General features: G+C 40.8%; 2 protein-coding genes across 3 annotated transcripts; both read left to right on the top strand.

Annotated features, from left to right (window-relative positions):
* The first annotated feature begins 1,424 nt into the window (after positions 1–1,424).
* Positions 1,425–8,688, top strand: LOC116330566. Its single transcript, XM_039607872.1, has 9 exons — positions 1,425–1,533; positions 1,638–1,727; positions 1,998–3,864; positions 4,179–4,265; positions 5,361–5,633; positions 6,142–6,303; positions 6,685–6,960; positions 7,183–7,275; positions 8,035–8,688. The coding sequence occupies exons 3-9, from the start codon at positions 2,019–2,021 to the stop codon at positions 8,331–8,333; spliced, it is 3,036 nt and encodes a 1,011-aa protein (XP_039463806.1). The 5' UTR covers positions 1,425–1,533; positions 1,638–1,727; positions 1,998–2,018; the 3' UTR covers positions 8,334–8,688.
* Positions 8,689–9,243: 555 nt separating this feature from the next.
* si:dkey-13n15.2 (protein transport protein Sec24C) lies at positions 9,244–21,440 on the top strand. 2 transcript variants are annotated; one of them, XM_031752933.2, is made up of 21 exons: positions 9,244–9,637; positions 9,953–10,648; positions 10,742–10,800; positions 11,082–11,135; positions 11,432–11,543; positions 11,686–11,813; positions 11,951–12,083; positions 12,601–12,710; positions 12,832–12,944; positions 13,026–13,214; positions 14,358–14,454; positions 14,573–14,671; positions 14,801–14,968; positions 15,491–15,587; positions 15,667–15,815; positions 15,991–16,129; positions 16,927–17,048; positions 17,167–17,346; positions 18,164–18,361; positions 20,324–20,413; positions 20,923–21,440. In XM_031752933.2, the coding sequence occupies exons 2-21, from the start codon at positions 10,000–10,002 to the stop codon at positions 21,061–21,063; spliced, it is 3,027 nt and encodes a 1,008-aa protein (XP_031608793.1). In that variant the 5' UTR covers positions 9,244–9,637; positions 9,953–9,999; the 3' UTR covers positions 21,064–21,440. The 2 variants fall into 2 exon arrangements, with proteins under 2 accessions (XP_031608793.1, XP_031608792.1); XM_031752932.2 differs by having other exon boundaries at positions 11,948–12,083.
* The last annotated feature ends 1,000 nt before the right edge of the window (positions 21,441–22,440 follow it).

The following is a 22,440-nucleotide window of genomic DNA, read 5'->3' as shown; positions in this document are numbered from 1 at the left end:
TTGATACTTTTAAATAGTTCCCAGATGGGAACACGTTTTCTCCATGTACTTAATAAGTAGAATTACGGGAGTCTGTTATTGCTATTTGTTTTAACAAACATCAGTTTTGTCTCATATGTTGCAATATGAACTTAAGTGAGTTCCCCCTGCCCATAATGTCGACATCTCCCAGACCAGGGGTCTGCAACCTTTATGCTTTGTGTGAACAACTAAGATGTGTTGCTTTAATCCATGAAGTGCTACAGAGAAAATTACATTTTATTTATGTAATTAACACATTTTGAACTCTTAAAGAAATGTAACAAAAGCAAAGACACCCAGCTGAACTAAAATGATTCATGTAGCAAACAAAAACTGTTGTGAGCCGCCACCCTTATATCGCCTTGACCTGACTTTAACCCTGGAGAACCCATGGGGTCCAGGGTTAAAAAAAATAATTGGAAAAAAGCACTATGCTGCTGAAAAATGAAAAATAGATATTTGCAAAATTCTGCCTAAATATGTATTTTACCTGGTTAATGTGTGTGGCGGGGCGTGGTCTGCAGCGCCGCTGCAGGGGAGGCGGACGCACCTGAGCGGCACCCGCAATCACGCCTCACCGCCTTAACGTCTGTGCTATCTGTGCTGTTGTGTTGGTGTGTGTCGGGCTGTGAGCCGCTGTGAGCCCGACACACACACCGGCTGTATGCGTACAGCAACCGTGTGTGAAAAGTGGTCAATAAAGAGATGCTGAAAAGCATATTCATGGAAACATCGTCGGGTCTGCCGTGGTATGTTTACAATGGGACTTCTGCTCCTGAACCTCTGCTCACAGCGTCTGCAAATCGGGGCTGTACGACGTCACTTTCATCTTTACGCAGGACTGTAAGCTGTCATCTGTGAGGTGTGAGTGTGTTTGCTTTTAACATAGTTCACGGTGGAGAACAGCTGCTGACATAATGTGGATCCGAAGATCCATAATTGGTCTACCTGGGGTTGAAAGTCTCGATAAATGCACGGCGTTTCGGCGGGTATACCGGTTTCCGCGAGTCTGACTCTTATTTTGAGCGATCAAAAAATAATAAAATATAATTTTATTTTTATATTTCAATATCACAATAATCTTCCAATTTAGAACTGCAAGTTAAAACAGAACTAACATAAATAAAATACACTTCAGCTAAATACTTAAAAAAAAAAAAAAATTTTCCCAAACCACGCGGAGCCGCACTAAAAGGACTAAAGAACCGCATGCGGCTCCGGAACCGCAGGTTGCCAACCCCTGTCCCAGACTGAAAGACGTGGTGTTTAATTTTCTTTCTTGCTAGAAAGTGTAATGATGAAGTTGACGTTTTCTCAAAGTCAAAATGTTTGCTGGGTTGTTATCTAGTATTAATACTTTAAAATACTTAAAGAAAATTCTACACAGTTGCTCCCTGCTTACTTCACTTTCCTCCTGTTAAGCTGAAAGCATTGCCATCAGATAACAGCAGCGATGGGCAGTCGTCAGATGATGAGCCACCTCAGTGTGAACAGACTGCTGCAAATTCAAAGGTAACTGCACAATCAATTATTGCCTGCACATTCTTTGGGCTTTTCATATGCTGTGTGATTGTCAAGGTTGTTATCATATCACCTTTTAATTATTTCTATTACAGTCGCGTAATTCAGCAAATGGTTCTTCACCTTCATACTATGACGAGCAAAATGATGCTTGTGGTACGCCAGAGTCACCTGCAGAATCGCTGGTATTTACCTGCATTTTTTACTTTGTTTATGATATTAAATTTTGCTTGCTGATTACAGCATGTTGGATTTTATTAGTGTATTACATTATAAATTGTAAATTATCATTAATAATAAAAAGTGACCCTAACCCCGTGTTTTGGGAAACCCAAAAAGGACTTTTTTTGAAGGGAAAAATGTTAGAGATTTTTAATTTGTTTATCTATGTTTTTGTTGTTGATTTTGTTTAATCTTAAGTCAAGGAAAAAAAAGATTTCTTTTATTTCTTTCAGAAAAAGGAAGTTGTTTCAGACATGTCAGGGGAGGACGATGATCACGATTACTCACCAGGGAGTGATGAAGAGTTCAAAGAAGGTTCTTCAGATGAATCCAGTCATAGCGATCCAGAGTCCCCCGTGAGTGAAGAACCCCTCCAAGAAGAGCAGAACTCAAAATCAGAAAATTATTCAGGAAAGGATAAAGGAGTCACTCCTGTAAAAAGGAAACCTATGATTAGTCAGGCAGAAGCGTCACAAACGCCAGTGTTGCCAGCTGTAAAACGACCAAATTCAAAAGCTCGCTTTTATGACAAGAAGAATTACTGCTTGTTTTGCTCCAAGCCGGTGTTAAAACTGTCACGGCATTTTGAGTCAATTCACAGTGACAAACCAGAGGTTGCAGCTGCATTTCAGTATCCCAAACACTCCAAAGAAAGACAAAATATATGGAAAAAATTAACAAATGAAGGAAACTTTGCACATAATAAAAATGTTTTGAAAACAGGAGAGGGAACTCTTGTCGTACGACAGAGACCGAAAGTCCTTGGACAGGCCCGTGACTTTCTTCCTTGTCTTCACTGTCATGGTCTTTTTGTGAAGAGAAACCTATTCAAACACATGAGGACGTGCCCAGCGAAAAGCAAGATTGAAAAGGATATTGGAAAAAAGCGCATTGCATCAATGTGTGTGCTGGCAACCTTGGACTGTGAAGACCGTGGCATAAGTGATGTCGCTAGGGGCATTCTGAATGAAATGATATACGATGATGTGACGCGAGCTGTCATGGATGACAGGATTCTCTTGCAGTTTGGGGAATACATGTACAATCATTATGGCCGTGATGCGAAAAAGCACCCATATATTAGACAAAACCTTCGTCAGATAGCAAGACTTGTGCTTGAGGCTCAAAAAACAACCCCAATGAAGAAGCTGGAGGACTTCTTTCACCCTTCAAACTTCCAGCGTGTGGTGTCTGCAGTGAACGTCCTGGCAGGCTATGATTCAGAAACCAAAATTTACGCCGCTCCTTCCGTTGCGATCAAGCTTGGTCACAGCCTGCAGAAGACCTGCAGTATTGTTAAGGATAACGCGGTAAAGTCTGGTGATACAAAACAGGCAGAGGCTGCTAAAAACTTCCTCTCTGTGTACCAAAAGAAGTGGACTAAGCTTGTTTCTTCGGCCGCATTAAGAAGTCTCAGAGAAATTAAATCAAAACGAGCAAAGCAGATACCACTTGTTCAAGATATGAAGCGCTTGCATTTCCACTTGGAGAAGGTTCATACTATAGCTGAGAAGAATCTACGAGACAGTCTTTCTACAGAAAACTTTGTCGCGCTGGCCAGGGTCATGCTTGCCCGGATAATCCTCTTCAACAAGAGAAAGCCTCGAGAGGTTGCAACGATTCAGCTGACGGAATTCATGTCACGAACAAAATCAGATCCGCCTGATGACTTGGACCCGTCTGTCACAGAGTTGGAAAAAACCATGTGTAGGTTCTTCACCAGAGTTGACGTACGTGGGGACTGTGGGAGAAAAGTCCCTGTTTTACTGAAGCCCTCATTTGAGTCGGCTCTGGAGCTTCTAGTGGATTCTCGCGAGGCATGTGGGATCACCAGTAAGAATCCCTTCGTCTTTGCCCGACCAAATGCTCTGTCTAACTACAGGGGGACAGATTGTCTTCAAGGATTTATCAAAGAATGTGGAGCTCAAAACTCTGAAGGTCTGACATCGAAAAATGTCCGCAAGCATTTTGCAAAAATGCTACAGCTGATGAACCTTGATGAAAATGAAGCCAACCAAATTTTTGGGCCTAATAACAAAATCCAGATCCTGCGGCAGTGCAATGACTCCACACTGGATGATATTGAAATGGATTCTGAAGGTAATAAGGCTTATAAAAAGTAGGCCTACACTACATTAGACTAATTGGCACTGGTTCCTGACTCCCATCACAAGCTAGAAATATAAGAAAAAAGTAAGAAAGTTGGATATTTTTAATTGGTTAAAAAAAACGTATGCCATGAGCTACTCAGTTGTGATTGTTTGCAGAAGGCAACATGCTGAGTGAATTTATAAAGCGGGAGTCACTTAGTTAAGTTAAAAAAACAAGTGTGTGTAAATCCTGCAATTTATTTGAAGAAATGTGTATACGTGCAGGGATTTCTGAGAGAAAACATCTTTTTGTCTTTAATCCAGCTGAGTCGTGGGATCATAGTGAAGGCAGACCAGCATCTCTTAATCAACAAAAACGTGGAGGAAAAAGTGCCAACAAATCTATCAGAGGTAATCATGGTGAACTTTAACAGACTTTCTCATGTTTCTTTTTCATTTTTAGCCAAAAAACCACAGAAAAAAAATAAATGGCAGTTAAGTCATTAAAAAAATAGCAGGTCATGAAACAGTAAAAGGAGCAAAAGATTTGTTAAGCTGTTGTGTTCAGAATGTTCCAAAAGAGGTGCACTCGTTGGCTTTTTTGCTGTTGATAAACCTGAACCTACAAAACATTCTCACTGTCATCATCTGTCAGATGATTCTGTCCTCGATTATGCTCTCTGCATCCGTGAGTCCGCTTGGGTCCAAGTGACTTAATATTCATGATAAGTTAAAAGGGTCTGTGCAGATGTCCGTGTGCTTTGCGTTTTGTGACTGTGTAGACTCGTCCACAGGGAATTTCCATTACAGCGCAATAGTAACTTGACACAGAAAAAAATCCAGATTACAACAAGCGAAAGTGAAAATGCACAAAACACAGTTTATGTTTGGATGTTTTATATTTTCAGTGGAAAACATGTTCTCAGGTTCAGGCTCTAAATGTTAATTAGAATCATTTTATTACTATATTTAAATGTGCAAACATGTTTCAACACATGGCTGAAATATGTTGGAGGTCACGAGAAAGATTTTAACGTGAAATGCATTCAGAAAAAAATGGTCTTAAAGGGAATTGCAAACCTTTCTGAAACCCTACACCGTAACCTGATGTCCGCCTCCCTTGAAATGTAACTGTAGTCTGGGTCAGTGCAGCCCACAACTCTTCTGATTGGCCAGCTCAGTACTGTTGATTCTTTCTATGCATTTACTGCTTAATATCTAAGCACGTTTGTAAATATGTAAATGTGGGCAAAATGCTCCAATATGAGATTTGACATCGACTGTATCAATAAATAAGTGAGAACTGAGTGATGGTGGAGGTGTAACAGGAGAGGATGAGATTCAGAGAGAATCTGTGGAAGAAAACCTGCCACCAAGCAGGTTGATTTCAGTCTGTTACCCCAGTAATTGTCAGAGAGTTTATCTCCGTTCTGTTTCTGGAACAGAAACTCCCGACATTTCCTCTTCTCAGGGTTAATGTGAGTTCTCTTTTTTTTATTCTGTCAGGCTCCAAATGTACACCCAAACACGCATGGGGGGATGCTGAGGTTCGTGCTGTAGAAAAACACATGATGCGCTTCATTCAGGAGCACAAAGTGCCCCAGAAGGACGACTGCGTCAAGTGTCTTGAAGCTGAGGCAAAAGCACTGAGGAACCGCACGTGGAAAGGTCTAAAGAACTACGTCCGAAACAGGATCACAACTCTGAAAAGACAAAGTGACTCTTCGCAGGATTCACCGACCAGCAGCAAAAGGACCAGAGAAGCAGAACCACAGAAAAGTACTGCACATTACCTACAGCTATAGATGTGATATGTTGTTAAAGGCCAAACCTGTTTTGGGTTGGAGGGTTTTTGTAAATTTCTTCAACAACCCTCTTTCCTTATTCTTTGCTATTCTTCCTTTGCTTTTTCTTTACCACCTTCTCTCACTCTTCGATCTCTCTGTTCAGCTTTTTTTGGGTATCTGTCTCTTTCACAAAGTCATGAGTGTCTTCCTCTATTAGAATGGCCAACAAAAGCTAATAATTGGCCACCACTTTAACAATACCAGTCTGTTCTTTTTATGAGCACAGCAGTTTTCATCGTGGTGTTGTTTCAAATAATCCAGCTGATTTTTTTTGAATACTCACAGTTTTATGCTGTACCCTTAAATGCTGTTTTAGGGTACAGATTAGAATCATAGGTGTTGTAAAATCTGTATTGTATTTGCATGTCTGTGTATATGTGCTGGGATTTCTAAGGTGAACTTAGACTTACTAACTTACTTATTTACTTATTTATTTATAGCGAGACAGCCTACGAGTGGACGACAAGCTGATTCACAGGATCATGATGAAGGCTCTACTGCAGACAATGGAGAGGCACCTTTTAATCATCAAAACGCACATGGAGAAACAAGAAGCGCTAGCAAGACTACACGTCCCAAATCTGTCAAATCAGGTGGACAAGGTAATAATGGCCGTCTTTAAGACTGACACTGCATTTTTAGGTAATATCATGTCATGCTAGCTACTACCTGCTGCAGAGATGTTTTTGTTACCAGACTTTCGGACTTAATTTTACTTACAGTTCAGTACATTAGTAGAATTCATTTGATCTTTTATACCTCCATGGCTCTTACTCTGTCATTGCGTGTCTAGCATTTTAGCCCAGGTTTTAGGGATACCTGCTTTTTATCAGTGAAAATTAAATAATTAGATTTTATTTTTGGTTATGGGCTTGCACGCAGATCACAAGGAAGTTCTCAGAAAAATATTCCTATACTCTAACTCTGCCCAAGATGAATTTTAATGTCAGGATAATTTATTTATTTTATTTTCTTCCTGACAGGTTCCTTTCATAAAACTAAACACACGTGGGAGGAGGCAGAGGTCCACGCTGTAGAAAGACACATGATGAGTTTCATTCAGGAGCACAAGGTGCCTCAGAAAGACGACTGCATGAAGTGTCTTGATGCTGAGCCAAGAGCGCTGAGAAACCGCACGTGGAAAGGTGTAAAGGACTACGTCAGAAACAGGATCACAACCCTACAAAGACAAAGCGGCTTCTCCCTGGATTCACCGAAAAGCAGGAAAAGGCCCAGAAAATCAGCGGAGCCACAGCAGAGTACTGCACATTACTAACCGCTGTAGATTTGATATGATGTTGTTTTCTTCAACATCCACTCTTAATTGACTTATCTCTCCCCATACTCTCCCCAATAAGATTCCCAGTAAAAAGTTAATAATTGTCCTTAGATTTATATATTTTTTGTCTTCAATACAGTGAGACAGTCTGCAGGTGGAGAACAAGTCAGTTCATGGGATCACAATGACTTCTCCTATGCAGGTGGTGGAGCAGAAATGTTTTATCACCAACAAGAACATGAAGAAACAACAAGCTCCAGCAAAACGAGCAGATCTGTCAAATCCAGTGAGAAAGGTAATAATGGTCACCTTTAATATACTTCCTGTCTGTTCATTTCTGTTTGCCTTTGGTTTAGATTGCCTTCATCACAATAATGGGACAGTCACACAAACTTATAATAAATTAATAAAAATACAAGAATCAAATTAGTAGGCCAACCACCTTTTATGTGTTGCTGGTCCTGAACCTTTCATCTTTCTTCATCTGCCTCGTTCATCTTTGCCAACTTTTGGAATGTTAGCTTTTTACCACGATGAATAAAATAATCACATATTTTGTCAAATAATATTCAAACTATTTCACAAGTAAACCCACCAGCCTCTAGCAGCACAGTATATTAACACAATCTAGACATGTCGGTCCTACATGCAGCATTTTAGGTGAAAAGAGCTGATGGAAAATAAACAAATGTAAACAAATAGTATCCAAAATGGAATAAGTCTGTGTGTGGAGTATTTTACTTATAGCCCTTCCAGTTCAGTATTATATATTTCATAAAAAGTAAAGTAGTCATTTATATTTAACATCTAAAAATAAACCGAATAGGTGTACCCCCTTCTTTGTTGGGCATGATGGATGCACTTTCTCAACAAGCAGTCATTAGCATTCGAATGAAACAGTAATCTGGTATTATCTATAAAAACAAGGTGGGCAGAAATACAGCAAATAATACATTCAGTTGCATCATGATAGAAGCATCTACAGGTGGCCCCTGACAAAATCATAAAAAGAAATAACCATGAAAAATGTATGGGGTTTTTTTCATCCTCATAGGTTTCCACCATAAAACTAAACACACATGGGAGGAGGCAGAGGTCCACGCTGTAGAAAGACACATGATGAGTTTCATTCAAGGCCACAAGGTGCCTCAGAAAGACGACTGCATCAGGTGTCTTGATGCTGAGCCAAGAGCGCTGAGAAACCGTTCATGGAAAGGTGTAAAGGACTACGTCAGAAACAGGATCACAACCCTGCAAAGACAAAGTGATTGTTTCCAAGATTCACCAAAAAGCAGGAAAAGGCCCAGAAAATCAGCGGGACAGCAGAGTACTCCACATTACCAACAGCTCTAGATTTGATATGATGTTAATACTCAAACCTGCAACATTTCACATCTTTCAGCTGACTTATTGTTCTTTAATCTTTCTGTCCATTTGTATATAAGATGTGAGAATATCTTTCCATTATAGTTCTCAGTTTTTGTTTTCATGTTTTTTTATGTTTTATTTTATCAAGTTTGTTTAACAGAGACTGTTCATGAATACTGAAAAATTACTGTTTATTCACATTTAGATAAAAGGGTTTTTTTTTATGGTGTTCCTGGGTACTGTGACCAGTTTTGAATACAGTATCTGGTTATGTTGGTTGGTATACTGGCACATGATGCTTTGTTAAAATAAATGTCCAACAGTAAAGTCTCAAAAATAATATTGTAGCTTTTTTGGGGGCGGGGGGGTCAGGGGACAAAACCTTGTATCTTGATGACACATTATTGTACACCGAGAGTTCTTTTGTTGGTATGAATCACGATGATGCAGTTACCTTACAGCGCCCTGAGGAAACTTTTGCTGTGATTTGATGCTATAAAAATTCAATTTAATGTATTCCAATAAAAGGAACAGGAGTGGTAGGGAAATTAGTCATTCAGAATGTTTGAATTTGATCAAATATAAATATAAAATGTTCATCAAAACAGTATCTTAATTTTTCAAAAAGAAAGTACTTGGTGACAGAACTGCACTGTTCATTCTTAACAGTAACAGAGAGAGAGGCATGGTACACCCTTAGTAGGTCGCCAGTCTGACACTCAACACTCTGATATTAATATTATATTGCAACATTTAAAAAAGTAATGAAGCATTTAAGCACGTGTTTAGTATTGTAGCTTCTTGTTGGCTGACCTTATTTCATTTACCAGATATGTATTTAAATCTGGTAGTTTTCTGGGTATCTTCAGCTGGAAAGAATTAGCAGCTACTTTTAAATTATTTAAATAAATGTGCAATAATCTGAAATTCTGTACAGATGATATAGCATAGAAAACATATTTTCATCTAGTGCCATTGTATAACTGCAAATTAGTAACCGAATTAATATGTATGTTTTGGAAGCTTTTACTGTGAAAGGACATACGGAAATGTGAGACTTTCCAGCGTGATGACGCTTCCATTGCAGTGAGGCTCAGGTGTATAACGGGAACCGGGGATGCTGGCGCTTCTAACAAACGCTTATAAAACTACTATTATCGCATTCGTGCATTTTTCTACATTTTAATATAACGTAAAGCATTTCGCTTCCGGTGTAAGGGAGGCGAAAATGAGGACGCAAATGTTCAAGTGCTGCATGCAGAGACCGCCGTTTCCTTTGATGTCCGAGGGTATTAAGTCTTTTATAACCGAATATGAATTTGTTTCTTGAGTCATTGGTGTTTTATCTTATCATGTTTGCTTATGTGTACTGCTACTGATCTGTTTCATGATCATTTAGATCCGGTGCTATCCGAGCGACAGCTAGCTGTTATATAGACTCCACAGTTTCTGCTGAAATTTGCTTAAAAATCATAGAAACTGAACTTATAGCGAAACATCTGTGTTTTTGAAAATGCAACATATTTCAAAATGTAGCATGTGTCAGTGGAGAGCGCAGGTTCACATTACAACCCTCCTGATATATTTTTCTGTTTTCTCTTTAGGTAACGCCTCCAAAGAGAAATACACCTATCAGTGATGGTTATGGAACATGATGGACGTCCCCTCAGCCAATCAGAGCCACACACCCTGCCAGCCGTGGGCGGGTCAGAAGGACTGGTCCACAGCTTCACCTCCAAGACACCTCTTTGACCCTCTGCCCAGCTTTCAGCATCTCAACCTGGGGTCTTCTTCTGATTACACTCCCTGCTACAACCACCTCCAGATGTCCAGCTCCAGCTTCCAGAGAGATTTCACTGCATTTTCACCCAATAACAACAATCCTCATAACAACTTGTTATATGTTAATAACACTGACCACAGTGTGCAACGAGTCATTCCTGATGTTTCAGCCACGATTCCAGCTGCAAGCCAAGGAAGTAACATGAATGAAGACATTCATCCTTGTGACACCCAATGGACATCACTTCATTCCCCTCACAACCCTTACCAAGCTGTAGCTCAACATTTCCAGCATCCCTACACACAGCAGGATTTAGTAAATGGACCTCAGTCACCACATCAAAATCATTTGCCCGTTAGGCCTCCATTATATGGAAACGAGAGTCCACAGTGTATACCTCAGCCTGGATTTGAGGGAGTAAATGCCAGATCATCTGCTGTATTTACTCACAATCATGCCTCACCCACCTCTCCCATCCAACAGCAGCCTCAGTGGACACTTCCAGCACACTCTGGAGGTGAGTTCATTAATATTAATCAGATGTCATGTGCTGTAGTGTGAATAAAAATAGACCACTTATTACTATTCTGGATCTCCCCTTTCTCCCCAGAAAACATAAACCAGTTTGTTCCCACTGCAGCTGCACAGGTCAAAAGCTTCACACCTCAGGTGAGGAAACCTCTAATATTAAATATGCATATATATAATTCAAATAATTTATAGCAAAATAATCTCTTAGTCTTTAGAACCCCATAAATTTAAGGAAGTTGTTTATAAGTTTCTAACATTATGAGCTAACTTCTACATGTGTGTTTACTCTGCTGTAAAACTGAGGAACCTTTATTCTTTCAGAATCAGAAAATAGGTTGAACATCAGCTCGTGTTAACTCTGTTATCACCTGTGTGTCATATTAGCTGTGAGAATGAGCTTTTGCGTTTCCTCTCTGCAGTCTCCTAACTCTGAATCCCGTTATGGTCTGGACCCGGAGCTCCTGCCTAGCGCTGTAAGTTCTTTTATCCTCTTACCTTTCTGTCTTTTCATAACTAACTCCTGTCCGCTCCTTAAAGTGATGAACAATTTTCTCTTCAACTTCTCTCAGGCTTTTAGTCTGAAGAACGATGCATGTTCTCTCCCTTATATGTCTAATGTCCATTAATGTAAAGTATCATTAACCATTTCTGCTTGTTTCTTTTGCAGCTTAGTATTTATCCTTAATTTCATGTATTTACACGTATATGTCCTTCCTCTGAAATATTAACATATTCGTGCTTCCACCTCTTGTTTTTCTCTTTGCCTTAGGTGAAGGTGATGACGGAGGACAAGGCTGAGTGGGAGGGGAAGGTTTTTACCTCTGAGCCTTTTTCCAGTCTTCCTCCATTGGCAACTACTTCCTGTATCGTAGAGGACAGAGGTGAACACACACAAAACTGTCTGTATTCCTAAATTTATTTTATCCAGCACTTTGGTTGCAGATGGCATATTCGCCGGTGCATCAGCATTACTTAAAACCTGCATCCCATCTTTGATCCTCTGTGTGTTAATCTCTCTTGTAGGTAATGCAAGTCCTTTTGCCATCCGCTCCACTTCGTACTGTGTGCCCTGTGAGGGTCAGGCCGCTCTGCTTAGCCGTCTGCCGCTGGGTGCTCTGATCACCCCTCTGGTAAAACAAAGTGCTGAAGAGGTTAGTTTCTCGCTGCTCAGTTTCCTTCATATTCTGTTAAAAAATGGAGATGAAGCTACAGTACTATTGCTACAATTAACTAATATGGCATTTAGAAATTAGGTGCATTAAATGTGTTTGTTTGTTGCCTCTAGCAGCCTCTCCCTCTGTGCAAAGAGACAGAGTGTGTTGTGGGCTGTGGGGGGTGTGGAGCTTCCATGTGTCCAGCGATGGGCTGGCAGGATTGTGGTCAAAGGTTTTACTGCCCCTTCTGTGGCAAACTCAGTGAAGGTAAGATTTAACAGAGAGAAGGTAAACTCACAAATAGCAAAAATCCAAAAAACCTAATTTGATTAAATTCAAATACAGTAAACTTCATCTATGCAGTAGTTATGTGGTCTGTACAAACACTGAGGTCAGTCGTGTATTCCAGGGGTCGAGCTCAATAATAAAGGAGGCAGAACATTTGCAGTCATTGTCCCAAGGCTCTGGCCCTTTAACTCCTTGCTTTCACATTAAATTAAATTTGAACTGTCTTTTGTTTCCTTTAATAGTTTGTGTAACTTTTTCTACACTGTACTGTTTATTAACAGAAAAACATTTTGTGTCTTTTTGACCTGAAGACTTTATGGATTTATGGAACATACTTGTTTGAGTAAAAATATTTAAAATATCGGTGGAATGAAGACAAGTAATAAGTTTAAAAGTCATTTCAGTGTTGAACTGCTGTGACCAAACTGAATGTAGTTTGTTGTATTTTATTGCTTTTTGTGTAGCTGCAGTTTTTCTGTCTTCTCTTGTGTTTTAGTACCATGGCAGCACTACCAGCCTACCAATGGTGTGAACGGGGTTCGGGTCGATAAGGAGAAGAGGCCTGAACTCAGCATGGGGTCATATGAAATCCTCAATTCTCAGAAGGTTACACATTTACAGTTTTGTTTGCACGTTGACGATCATTAGCTGCTCTTGAAAACAGGCTTTGTGAAATTTAAGTACAACTGTGTAAGTCTGGAAAATCATGCTTGTCATATTGTTTCAGGGGGAAGCTGCTGCACTCCTTCTAGCCATAGATGTGTCTGTCTCAGCACTGAGAGGAGGACACTTGGAATTTGTAACACAACAAATACAAATGCTGCTTAACTTTATGAACAGGTATAACAGTGTTCAGTAGTATTCCTGTGCAGATTTGATCAATCCAGGTTTTTTCTTTAAGGTTTCATCCTGTGTGTCTAGGGAGGATGGTGATGCTTCGGATGTCCGTGTTGGTTTGATGACGTATGACAGCAGGATCCACCTCTACGACCTCAGTCCTGAACTGTCCCGCCCACACATGCTGGTCATCACAGAGACAGAAGACCTGCAGCTTCCTGTGAGGGAGGGACTTCTGGTGCCCCTCAAAGACTGTATCAGCAGCATCGAGAGGTAACAGAGATGCTAACAGTTTTTTCAGATGTATTTTGCAGAGTCTGTATGACAAACTGATGCTGTGGTACTACTTTGTTCATATCAGTGTTTCATGTATCACTCTTTCAAATAATATTTTATCTTTTATTGGTAGCAAAGCAGGCAATCAGCACAGGCAACCACAACGTTTGAGGTCCATGTTGATAAAGAGCTGTGGAATTTGGCACATTTGTCATGGTTACTCCCCTTATGTCATTCAGTGGCCTTGACCACTGTGGTGCCACAAATGCTGCAGTCACTATAGTGAAAACACTGGCTGGAGACTATAGAACAGGCAAAATAATTGCAAATGTATGCAATGAACCTGCAATCGTGTTGCCTCTGAAATGATTGCTTCAAAGACAGGTACCAGGTCTGCGACCTGTGGGCTCAAGCTGGCATTTACATGCAGGCTGTTTCTGATAATGCAGCAATCAAGTTGACCCATCACAAACAGACGAACTCTGTCTTATTGCCATTTTATTTCTCACCTTTCCTCGTTTACAAAAATTAAACTCATGAGCTGCTTTTATGGCTTAATAAGGTAGATAATAGCCCTATTACCCTAATAACCCTAACCCATGGTAGACATGTCCATCCATCCATCCATCCATCCTCATCCGCTTTATCCGAGATCGGGTCGCGGGGGCAGCAGCCTAAGCAGAGAAGCCCAGACCTCCCTCTCCCAGCCACCTCCTCCAGCTCATCCGGGGAACACCAAAGGCGTTCCCAGGCCAGCCGAGAGATATAATCTCTCCAGCGCGTCCTGGGTCTGCCCTGGGCCTCCTCCCGGTGGGACATGCCCGGAACACCTCACCCAGGAGGTGCCCAGGGGGCATCCTTGTCAGATGCCCGAACCACCTCAACTGGCTCCTTTCGATGTGGAGGAGCAGCGGCTCTACTCTGGTAGACGTTAGGTGTCATTTACATTCAAGTTTGTTAATGCATTTACTTAGAAAGTCACCCAGGAATTTCAAATTGAGACCATAAGTGCATCTACTAGGAGGCTGATTGGTAGCACTTACAGGTGCCACTGTTTTTAAAGTTCGATGAAAGTAACTTCTTGTCTTGATGTCTTTTATGAGTTTCACAATCTGTTTGTCCTCTCTGTTCTTCATGCAGCGTGTTACAACTCATTCCTCAGTTCAACACAGAAGGAACTGACTCCGGTGGAGTTCCCATGGAGCTGCCTGTCAAAGCAGGACTTGCTGTACTACAGGTTAGGCATAACTGCACTAAACTTCATTAGGCTAAATGTCACAATTAAAGGTTTTTCTTTGTGCGATGTGGCTGCATTAAATATTGATAAAATCATAATTGACTGTATTACAAACTAGGGTCTGGGTTGTCCTGGCAAGCTGCTGATCTTCCATTCTACCTCTCTGATAGAGACTGGATACACAAGCTCAGGCTTCTTTGGCACCAACAAACCAAAGGTAGACTATCTCAATGCTATAAGGTGCAAACACCTGTGGGTACTAGGGTTGCAATGTAACCGTTGAAATCATCCTTTGGCGAATGACCCTTCTCCATATGTAAATTTCTTTCTCCTCCCCCTCCCACAGTCCATCTTCCAGCCATCAGAACAGGCCGTGTCAGTGGTCAAGGAGTGCGTCCGTCAGGGATGTGGTGTTCATCTGTTTGTCCTCTCTCACCAAGGTGTGGGTGGGGCATGGCCAGGCGACATTCCATATTTGACAGGTGGAGCTCTGCACACTTACAGCCACCTCCAGGTAAATCAGCAGCTTTTCCTACTGTATCACTGAGAATTCCACAAAATAAATGGTTAAAATCCTGGATGTTGAATAATACTGAATTAAGTGATGGTTGTAAACACCGCAACATCAAACATGACATATTTATAACCGTGAAGGTTGTCACGTGGGAGATACAGTAACAAAAAATGACACTACACTAAAGTCCAGCTCAATTTAAAGCCTACAGCCTGCAGTTAGGTATCCTAATGGGGGACAAATTACATTCTGCTTCACTGTTACAAATCTTGTTTAAAATGTGTGTAAATACATGTGACAAATGGTGCTTTTTAAACCAAGAATAAAAACAGGAGGTCTAGACTCTTACATCAGCAGACAAGCAGATGGAATTAGAAAAAAGCCATCCGGAGAAAATTAAAGAGGCCATCAGATTTATCAGTACTGCAGGAGGTCTTTTATCTGTATCTGTATAATGACGATTTGGAAAATGTTTTGTGAGGTCTGGTTGCAAACTGGTATCTTTTTTTATATGTTCCACAGGGAGAATTGGACAGAGAGCGTTTCAGCACTGATCTAAAGGGGACTGTAGAGACGCACACCGGCTACAAGGCTGAGCTCAGGATATTTGTCAGCAAAGGTGAGATTTATTTCTTAGTTAAGATTTTGCAGGGAGTGCTCTGCAGAAATGCTTCCATTACTTGTACGCGTCTCACTAGATTTACGCGTGTCCGGCTGTTACGGGCTGTTTGTTCCTGGTCCCAACCCTGGACGTGTCACCTTGGCCACCCTCGATACGTGGACCACGCTGGCTGTGGAGCTCGCACACACCAGAGCTCTGGATGAGACGAGGGGCGTAGCCATACAGGTGGGTCTGTCATTTAAATCCATTATAGTGACAATTTTAAAGCTTTTTGCTGATGTAGTTTACAAATAAGGTGATATCGATGTATCGATGAAACAGTAACTGCACATACTGGGAACCAGTTTACATGTTAGCTGTACACTAAACCTGATTTTTTTTCTTTTGTCCTGTGTGTCAGGTTGTTTTATCTTACACCCTCCAGACAGGAGACCGGAGGACCAGGGTTCACACTCTGACCCTGCGGTGCTCACAGCAGCTACAGGACACCTTTCGTCATTACCAGGCCCAAACACTACTCACCTTCTACTGCAAGAAGAGTAAGAAGTTTGCACTATTCACCGGTAGACTGTTAGAGCTGTCTTTGATCTTTTCTAACTTTGTAACAATATAAATTATACTGTGTGACAAAATCTACCTACACACAAGTTAAAGGAAGGAGTCCTGCTGGGATTTCAGCTCTGCTTTAATGTAATATGATGACTCAGAGAGCTGCAGCCTTCTGTCACTCGATAAACAGAGCAGGACCGGAGCAGAGAGCAACACAGGAAATGGAAGTCAGCTTAAACAGCTTTCTGCATTTTAAGACGAATAAATAACTAAATCCTTAAAGTGAACAAATATTCAAATACTAAAATATTTAAGTAAATATTTAGGTGAGTCAATCCTAAATATAATGAAAATTGCATGAAAACCTGAAATTAATCAATATACAATTATCTGTGCTCAATAATCTGTAATTTTTTTTAATGTTATTATTATTAATATCAATGTTACGTTATTAAAACCACCTATCTCGCTCTATTAATCATCTGTTTGCCAGTTTTATTTGGGGGGTTTTGTAAGTCTGTGCAATAGCAAGTTTATCTCTTTAAAAGCTTATTGGTGCAGCTTTATAGTCTCTCATGTGGCCCATTGGTAAAATTATTTACTCACCCTGTAAAGTGACGGCATTTACACTGAGGTCTGAATGAATCAGTGCTCAGTCTGATGTAAAGATTATGAGGTATTGATGTTGTCTTCTCTTCTTTTAATTAAGGCATCAACATCCCCATAAATATTGACATCTGAAGCTACCAAATGATATTCAAATGATGCCTTCGTTCTGTCTGGTCAGTGTACTGTGCAGTACAGGAGCGCCCCCTGCAGGAGCTGAGGGAGGAGCTGCAGACGGAGGTTACGGAAGCGCTGGCGTCTTATCGAAAACACTGCTGCTCTGCTTCAGTGTCCGCGGGGCAGGTGAGAACATTGCGTCCATGTACGTCAATGCCGCTGTTTATGGTGTTATTATGTTGCACATAGTTGAATTATTTTGAATCTTGCTGACCATACGTACTGCACTGTGTGTGCCCTGTAGCTGGTTCTTCCTCAGTACCTGCGAGCTCTTCCTGTTTACATCAACAGCCTGAGGAAGAGTGAAGTACTGCTGCCAGGCTTGAGGAGCTCCATCCATCAGCGCCTGCAGCAGCGCTGCCAGGTGCTGCGCATGGACACCTGCAGCACTGCCACACACTTCTACCCTCTGCTGCTGCCTCTGGTCAGTGCCATCAACACATGGGAGTTGGTCTTACATGTCTTTATTCTCTTAAATAACGGTGTTCTTGATCAGAGTGACACTAATATGTCAGGGTAAAGTTCTGCACACTTTAGCTGAAGAACAGGAGAGAGATTACCAAATTGCCTGTTTACAGTAAAAAAACTGCCTTCGGCCAGCTATCAAGTATTGTGTGCGATGAAGTAACTTTAAAATAGTGTCAGATGCTCATTCGGATGAAGCAAAGAGAAATGGTTAGAATTTATGCTCACATATCGTGATGAGATGGTCTAAAAGCAAGAAGAATTTATTCGTATGGTAGAATAAGCATCACTAGCTGTTTTAAAAATTACTTTATTTTTATTTGTATCATTACTGTGATTTTTACATTTTAAATTTGTATTTAAATGCAGTGAGGTTTCAGAAGAAAAACTGGCTGCACAGTTTAGTTTTTTATTCATAAAACGAAAGGAGAAAGAGAAAGGATTGATTTCCTGTTACACGTAGCAAACTATTGTCTATTTTAAGAACAGAGTGCAGTCACAGCCCGGCAGCACAGGCCACGGTGCTGATGAGTCATTGACAAACTAGTATTTCTCCAGCCCTGTATTAGTGGTGAACTGTGACCTCTTTTTCCATTGAACAAGTCAGCATAGAGATTGCACTTAAAATAGCAACGCTATGTATTTAGTAAGTGATTGCTCCCTTTAAATAGTCACCATTAGCTTAGCCTTTGCAGCATTGGACAGTTCCACTTGTGCCAATTTGTGCTTTGAAGACTTTTACTAAATTCAGCTTTTCACTCCTCCGTCACCTGCAGCCTTTATCAACTGACGGCTCCAACCCTCCAAAACCAGAGGAGGCACTGCGCTGCTCTGCAGCTAGCCTGGAGCCCAGAGGTCTTTATTTGGTTCATACACCCCTCACACTGCTGCTATGGGTGGGCACCCAAGTCCCAGCATGCACACTGGTTGAGCTCTTCAACACCAGCTGTTTTTCATCCCTGCCCTCTGGAGAGGTGAGGATTGAGGAAAGATATGGATGCACAGAAGAGATCATGTCAGATTTTAGTGGCATTTAAATTTTCTTTCTTTATGATGATAAATATATTTATTACGTTATTGTAAATAAAATATGATCACTATAATAACTGGTTTACAGAGCAGAGCTTTGTTATTTTGATGGAAAGGGTCACAGAGGTCTACCATAATGTAATTTCTGCTCTCATTTTTTATGTACTCATTAAAATGAGTCATATTTAATAACATTACATTTTCAAAAACAACTTCATTACAATAACATATACACAGAAAACACTATGCATTTATGAGGGCATTGAGATAAAAGAGACACACCGTACGGTCGCTTCTCACGTCAGCATCACATAATTCGGATGAATGATTTACTTTCTCCAGTTACAGCAGAGACTAAAGCACTACACTGCAGTCGCCGTGCCTAAACAGGCAAACATGAACTAAAGGGACTGAAGCTGGCTGCTTATTTGAGTGAAATTAAATGTATCAAGGGGGGTTGCTGCAGAGGCAATTTTTTTTTCAGTTTTACATCGTCGCTGTTTTATTTCATTCTGAAGGCTGAACCCTCGCTCTGCTGCTCCTCTGGACACTAAAATTACCAACAACATTTCAGCTAGTTTTATAGTTGGGCATTATTTCTCCCATAGAGGTAATCACAAGTCAAAAACCTCTCAGCTGCAGCTTTCTAATCCTACAACCACCTCACACAGAGTGAAGAATGGGGTATCTGTTATAAGAGTGCAGAGAAGATGAATAGAGATGCAGACCATGTGGTCACTTCTCAGTGGAGCAGCACATAAAGTAGAGATTTTTTCCCCATTGTAACAATGGAGGCCATTAAAGCACAGCAGCCACTGTGCTAAAAAAAAAGAAAACGTAAATTAAATGCACTTAAACTGGAAGCTTGTAAATGGTAAGTATTTGTATAGCACTCCCCAAAAAGTTGATTCTGTTCATCTGGACGTAGCGTTTTGTGGGAGAAACGTTTCGTCACTCATCCGAATGACTTCTTCAGTCTTAGCTGACTGCAGTTTACCCAGCCTTTTAACCAGTATAGCTGCATAACAACCGAGACTATCACCACTGACTAACTATGAGCCATGAGCTCAGTCTCTTTAAACTTATATTTTCCCATCAATTCAGTTATCGAATCACATGACAGAGGAAACAAGTCGAAAAAACTTCACACAGAAAGGCCCGACTGTAACTTTAAATGTATGATTTAGTGTCTTTTCTGATAATTGAACTTGACTGGACTCCACCAAAGGGCAACCTAAGCTTCCCGATCCTGCGAGATCGTTTCTTCTGGAGGAAATCCTGAAGCATGAGCTTCGTCCACACTGGGGTGCAGCTGCTTCACTCTATAAAACGTAGTGGCCACAGATGCACTCCAGCACCTTGAGGGAGGATTCAGCAGTGTCATGTTTGATGTTAGGAGTAAGATAGACCACTGATGCTGCGAGCACTGTTTCTAACAGTCCTGCTTGTTTATTTAAAGGTGCACTAGATCACCATCAGTGTTAGTGAGCCTGTAGGTCATATTTCAAAATTCAGCCAGTGGTGGAAAATATCCAGTTTGCATGACTGACTTTAAATGCCAATAAACAGTACGGCCTGTAATCATTTATATATGTGTGTGTGGGGGAGGGAGTTTAACTGGCCTACTCTGTTAAGTCAGTAGATGTTAGTCAAATGTGGCCAGAGTAAAAAAAAAAAGACAAAAGCACATAAAACTGTTAAATCTCAGCTCTTTAGTAAGAAAAAGAAGGTAGAAGGAAACATTTTAAGTACACAAGTGATGATTGCTTTTGTTTGTAACAAAGTGCTATAAAAACACACCGATGAAAATGTCATCCACAAAGCAGTTTATGTGGAATGACACATTCTTTTTAAAAAAATCTTTTTCAGGTGTTTCTTTCTCATTTTTGTTCCGTTTTTTCCTCCAGACCAAGCTGCCAGTTCTGGAAAACCATCTGTCCATCAGTATCCGATCTCTGATCAACACACTGAACTCAGGGGCATCGTGCACCCGCAAGGTGAGCGGCTGTGTCAACTGCAGCTGAAGGCTGAGTTTATTTGTTTAGACAGCATCACCCCAGTATGATGACCTTACGTTACACATCTGCTGTCATCTCAGCGAGTTCAGTCCACATCTCTGTTCCCAGCTCTCATTTGAGCTATAAACCTGCATGCTGAGATACACTGCTTCTTTCAGGAATGGTGATGCCGTTTTGTACAGAATCAGTCAGTAGGCAACAGTTTTGTAGGGGCTTGTTTATTATCTGGAATATAAACTCCTCTGAAGAACGTTAGTTATGTATCAGCTGCAAGCTGAAACCTTGTAAGAAAGCTTCCCTACAGAGCCCGATCCCTTCTTCACAGTAGCACCCTGTGATTTCAGGTCATAGACAGAGACAGGGTTAGCTGCTAAAGCTCGTGTTTTAGGTCTTGGTGTGTATATTTTATGCAGCTGTGTACAGATTAGCACGATTACGCTTTCGAAAGCATCGCCGGTCTTAACCTCCTGCGTATCGTTCTTTTTCAGCTGTGGGTGGTAAAGCAGGGCGACAGCTGCGAGGAGGCCCTGCAGCGCCACCTTGTGGAAGATAAGAGCCCCAATGGAGGCGCGTCCTACGCAGACTTCCTCTACCATCTCCACGTCAACTCTGTCCGCCTGCTGCAGTGACACACACACATATTTTCAGATGTGGATACAATGTCTTTAACACAAGACGAAACCACAGTGTCCACCTCAAACAACAATCACAGGAGGAACAAACTGGATACATTAATGTAATCCAGTAATAAGGAAAGTCTACAGTGAGATATATAAGAGGTGCATTTCAAACGATGCATAATTTGATTTGTTCAAGGACTGCTGTGATATTATTTATGTTTGTGTGACTTCTTTTGTTTTGAATGGACCGTTCATTTATTCCTCTATCATGGAAAGTCTCTAATCTTTGCCTGAGATTTTCGTGTATGTGTGTCTCAGTATGTGTGTGCGATGCCCAGGATCTGTTTCTGTGTGAGAAATATGTCCAATAAATAAATGAACTCAGTCAAGAAGGAAAGTTTCAGGTGTCATCTTGCAGCAGCAGATTCATTTGTGACTCAGGAAGCCAAAAGGGCAACTGTCTAATGAGTCCACGTGGCTGATAACATTAATTTGCAGCAATTATGTTGCTACAAGCAACACTCAAGCATGTTGCTGAAGCAGGGGCGAAGGGCTGCGGCGGGCACGTGTGGTTTGACTCACTCTGTGAGCTTGTAGTTAAGCCCTGGGTGCTTTGAGCTAAATGCCAACAATTGCTCATTGGCTCTCAACAGAATTTTTTTTTTTTTTAAAAAAGGTTTTCAGATTTCTTTCATAAAGTGCATTGGACCAACAAACCATGGTGGTGTTACAAAGAATATGAGAACAACAAACTTTTCCCATTTCATTCCCCGGGGAACATGTTTATCTTAACCAAATTTCATGGCAATCCAACCAGCAGCTGTGAAACTATCTCACTCAAAAAACAGCAAATATAAACTTTGTGGTTGGGGTGGAACTACACAGTGTCATAGAATTACTGAAGGTATTGTCTTCATATATTTTTGGAACTGTAAATTTACCTCGTCCACGAGTCATTCTTTGAAATATCTAAGATTAGACTGAGAGAAAAAAATAGGAAAAAAAAGACAAACGTACTTAAAGTTATTTCAGACCAACACCTCTTGTAATCTCTTCTTGTGAGTAAAGGTTTTATTGACAGAAGTGCTTAAGTAGAAAGAGGTGCTTATTTTTAAATAACCTATGAAGATTTGATCTCATAACGACAGAGTTTAAAAGGTCAGTGCTGTAATATTATTTGTCCTGCAGCGAATGGTTTCTTTCAGAGGTAATCTGATTACCAGCAGTCATCTGGGCCTGCGTCAAACTCTGTCTCATTCTTAGTCCTCGTGTCTCTGATCTCACAGCTTTTATTTTTAGATCTTGTTACCTTCTTATCCTCCCAGACTCTCACAATTAATCACAGTTATTTTTTTGTGTGCATTTCTCTGAAAAGTATTAGTTTCT

Source organism: Oreochromis aureus, unplaced genomic scaffold (assembly GCF_013358895.1).
Source record: "Oreochromis aureus strain Israel breed Guangdong unplaced genomic scaffold, ZZ_aureus HiC_scaffold_86, whole genome shotgun sequence".
In the NCBI taxonomy this organism is placed as follows: Eukaryota; Metazoa; Chordata; class Actinopteri; order Cichliformes; family Cichlidae; genus Oreochromis; species Oreochromis aureus.
Note: the sequence above shows the minus strand (reverse complement) of the source record. Positions and strands in the feature narration are given on the sequence as shown.

Bases quoted from the DNA above. Each gene is read 5' to 3' on its own strand.
- LOC116330566 (XM_039607872.1), top strand. From the start codon at position 2,019: ATGTCAGGGGAGGACGATGATCACGATTACTCACCAGGGAGTGATGAA. The intron at 6,304-6,684 runs GTAATAATGGCC...TCTTCCTGACAG, and splicing joins TGTCAAATCAGGTGGACAAG to GTTCCTTTCATAAAACTAAA. The intron at 7,276-8,034 runs GTAATAATGGTC...TCATCCTCATAG, and splicing joins TGTCAAATCCAGTGAGAAAG to GTTTCCACCATAAAACTAAA.
- si:dkey-13n15.2 (XM_031752932.2), top strand. From the start codon at position 10,000: ATGATGGACGTCCCCTCAGCCAATCAGAGCCACACACCCTGCCAGCCG. The intron at 10,649-10,741 runs GTGAGTTCATTA...CTTTCTCCCCAG, and splicing joins ACTTCCAGCACACTCTGGAG to AAAACATAAACCAGTTTGTT. The intron at 17,049-17,166 runs GTGAGAACATTG...TGTGCCCTGTAG, and splicing joins CTTCAGTGTCCGCGGGGCAG to CTGGTTCTTCCTCAGTACCT.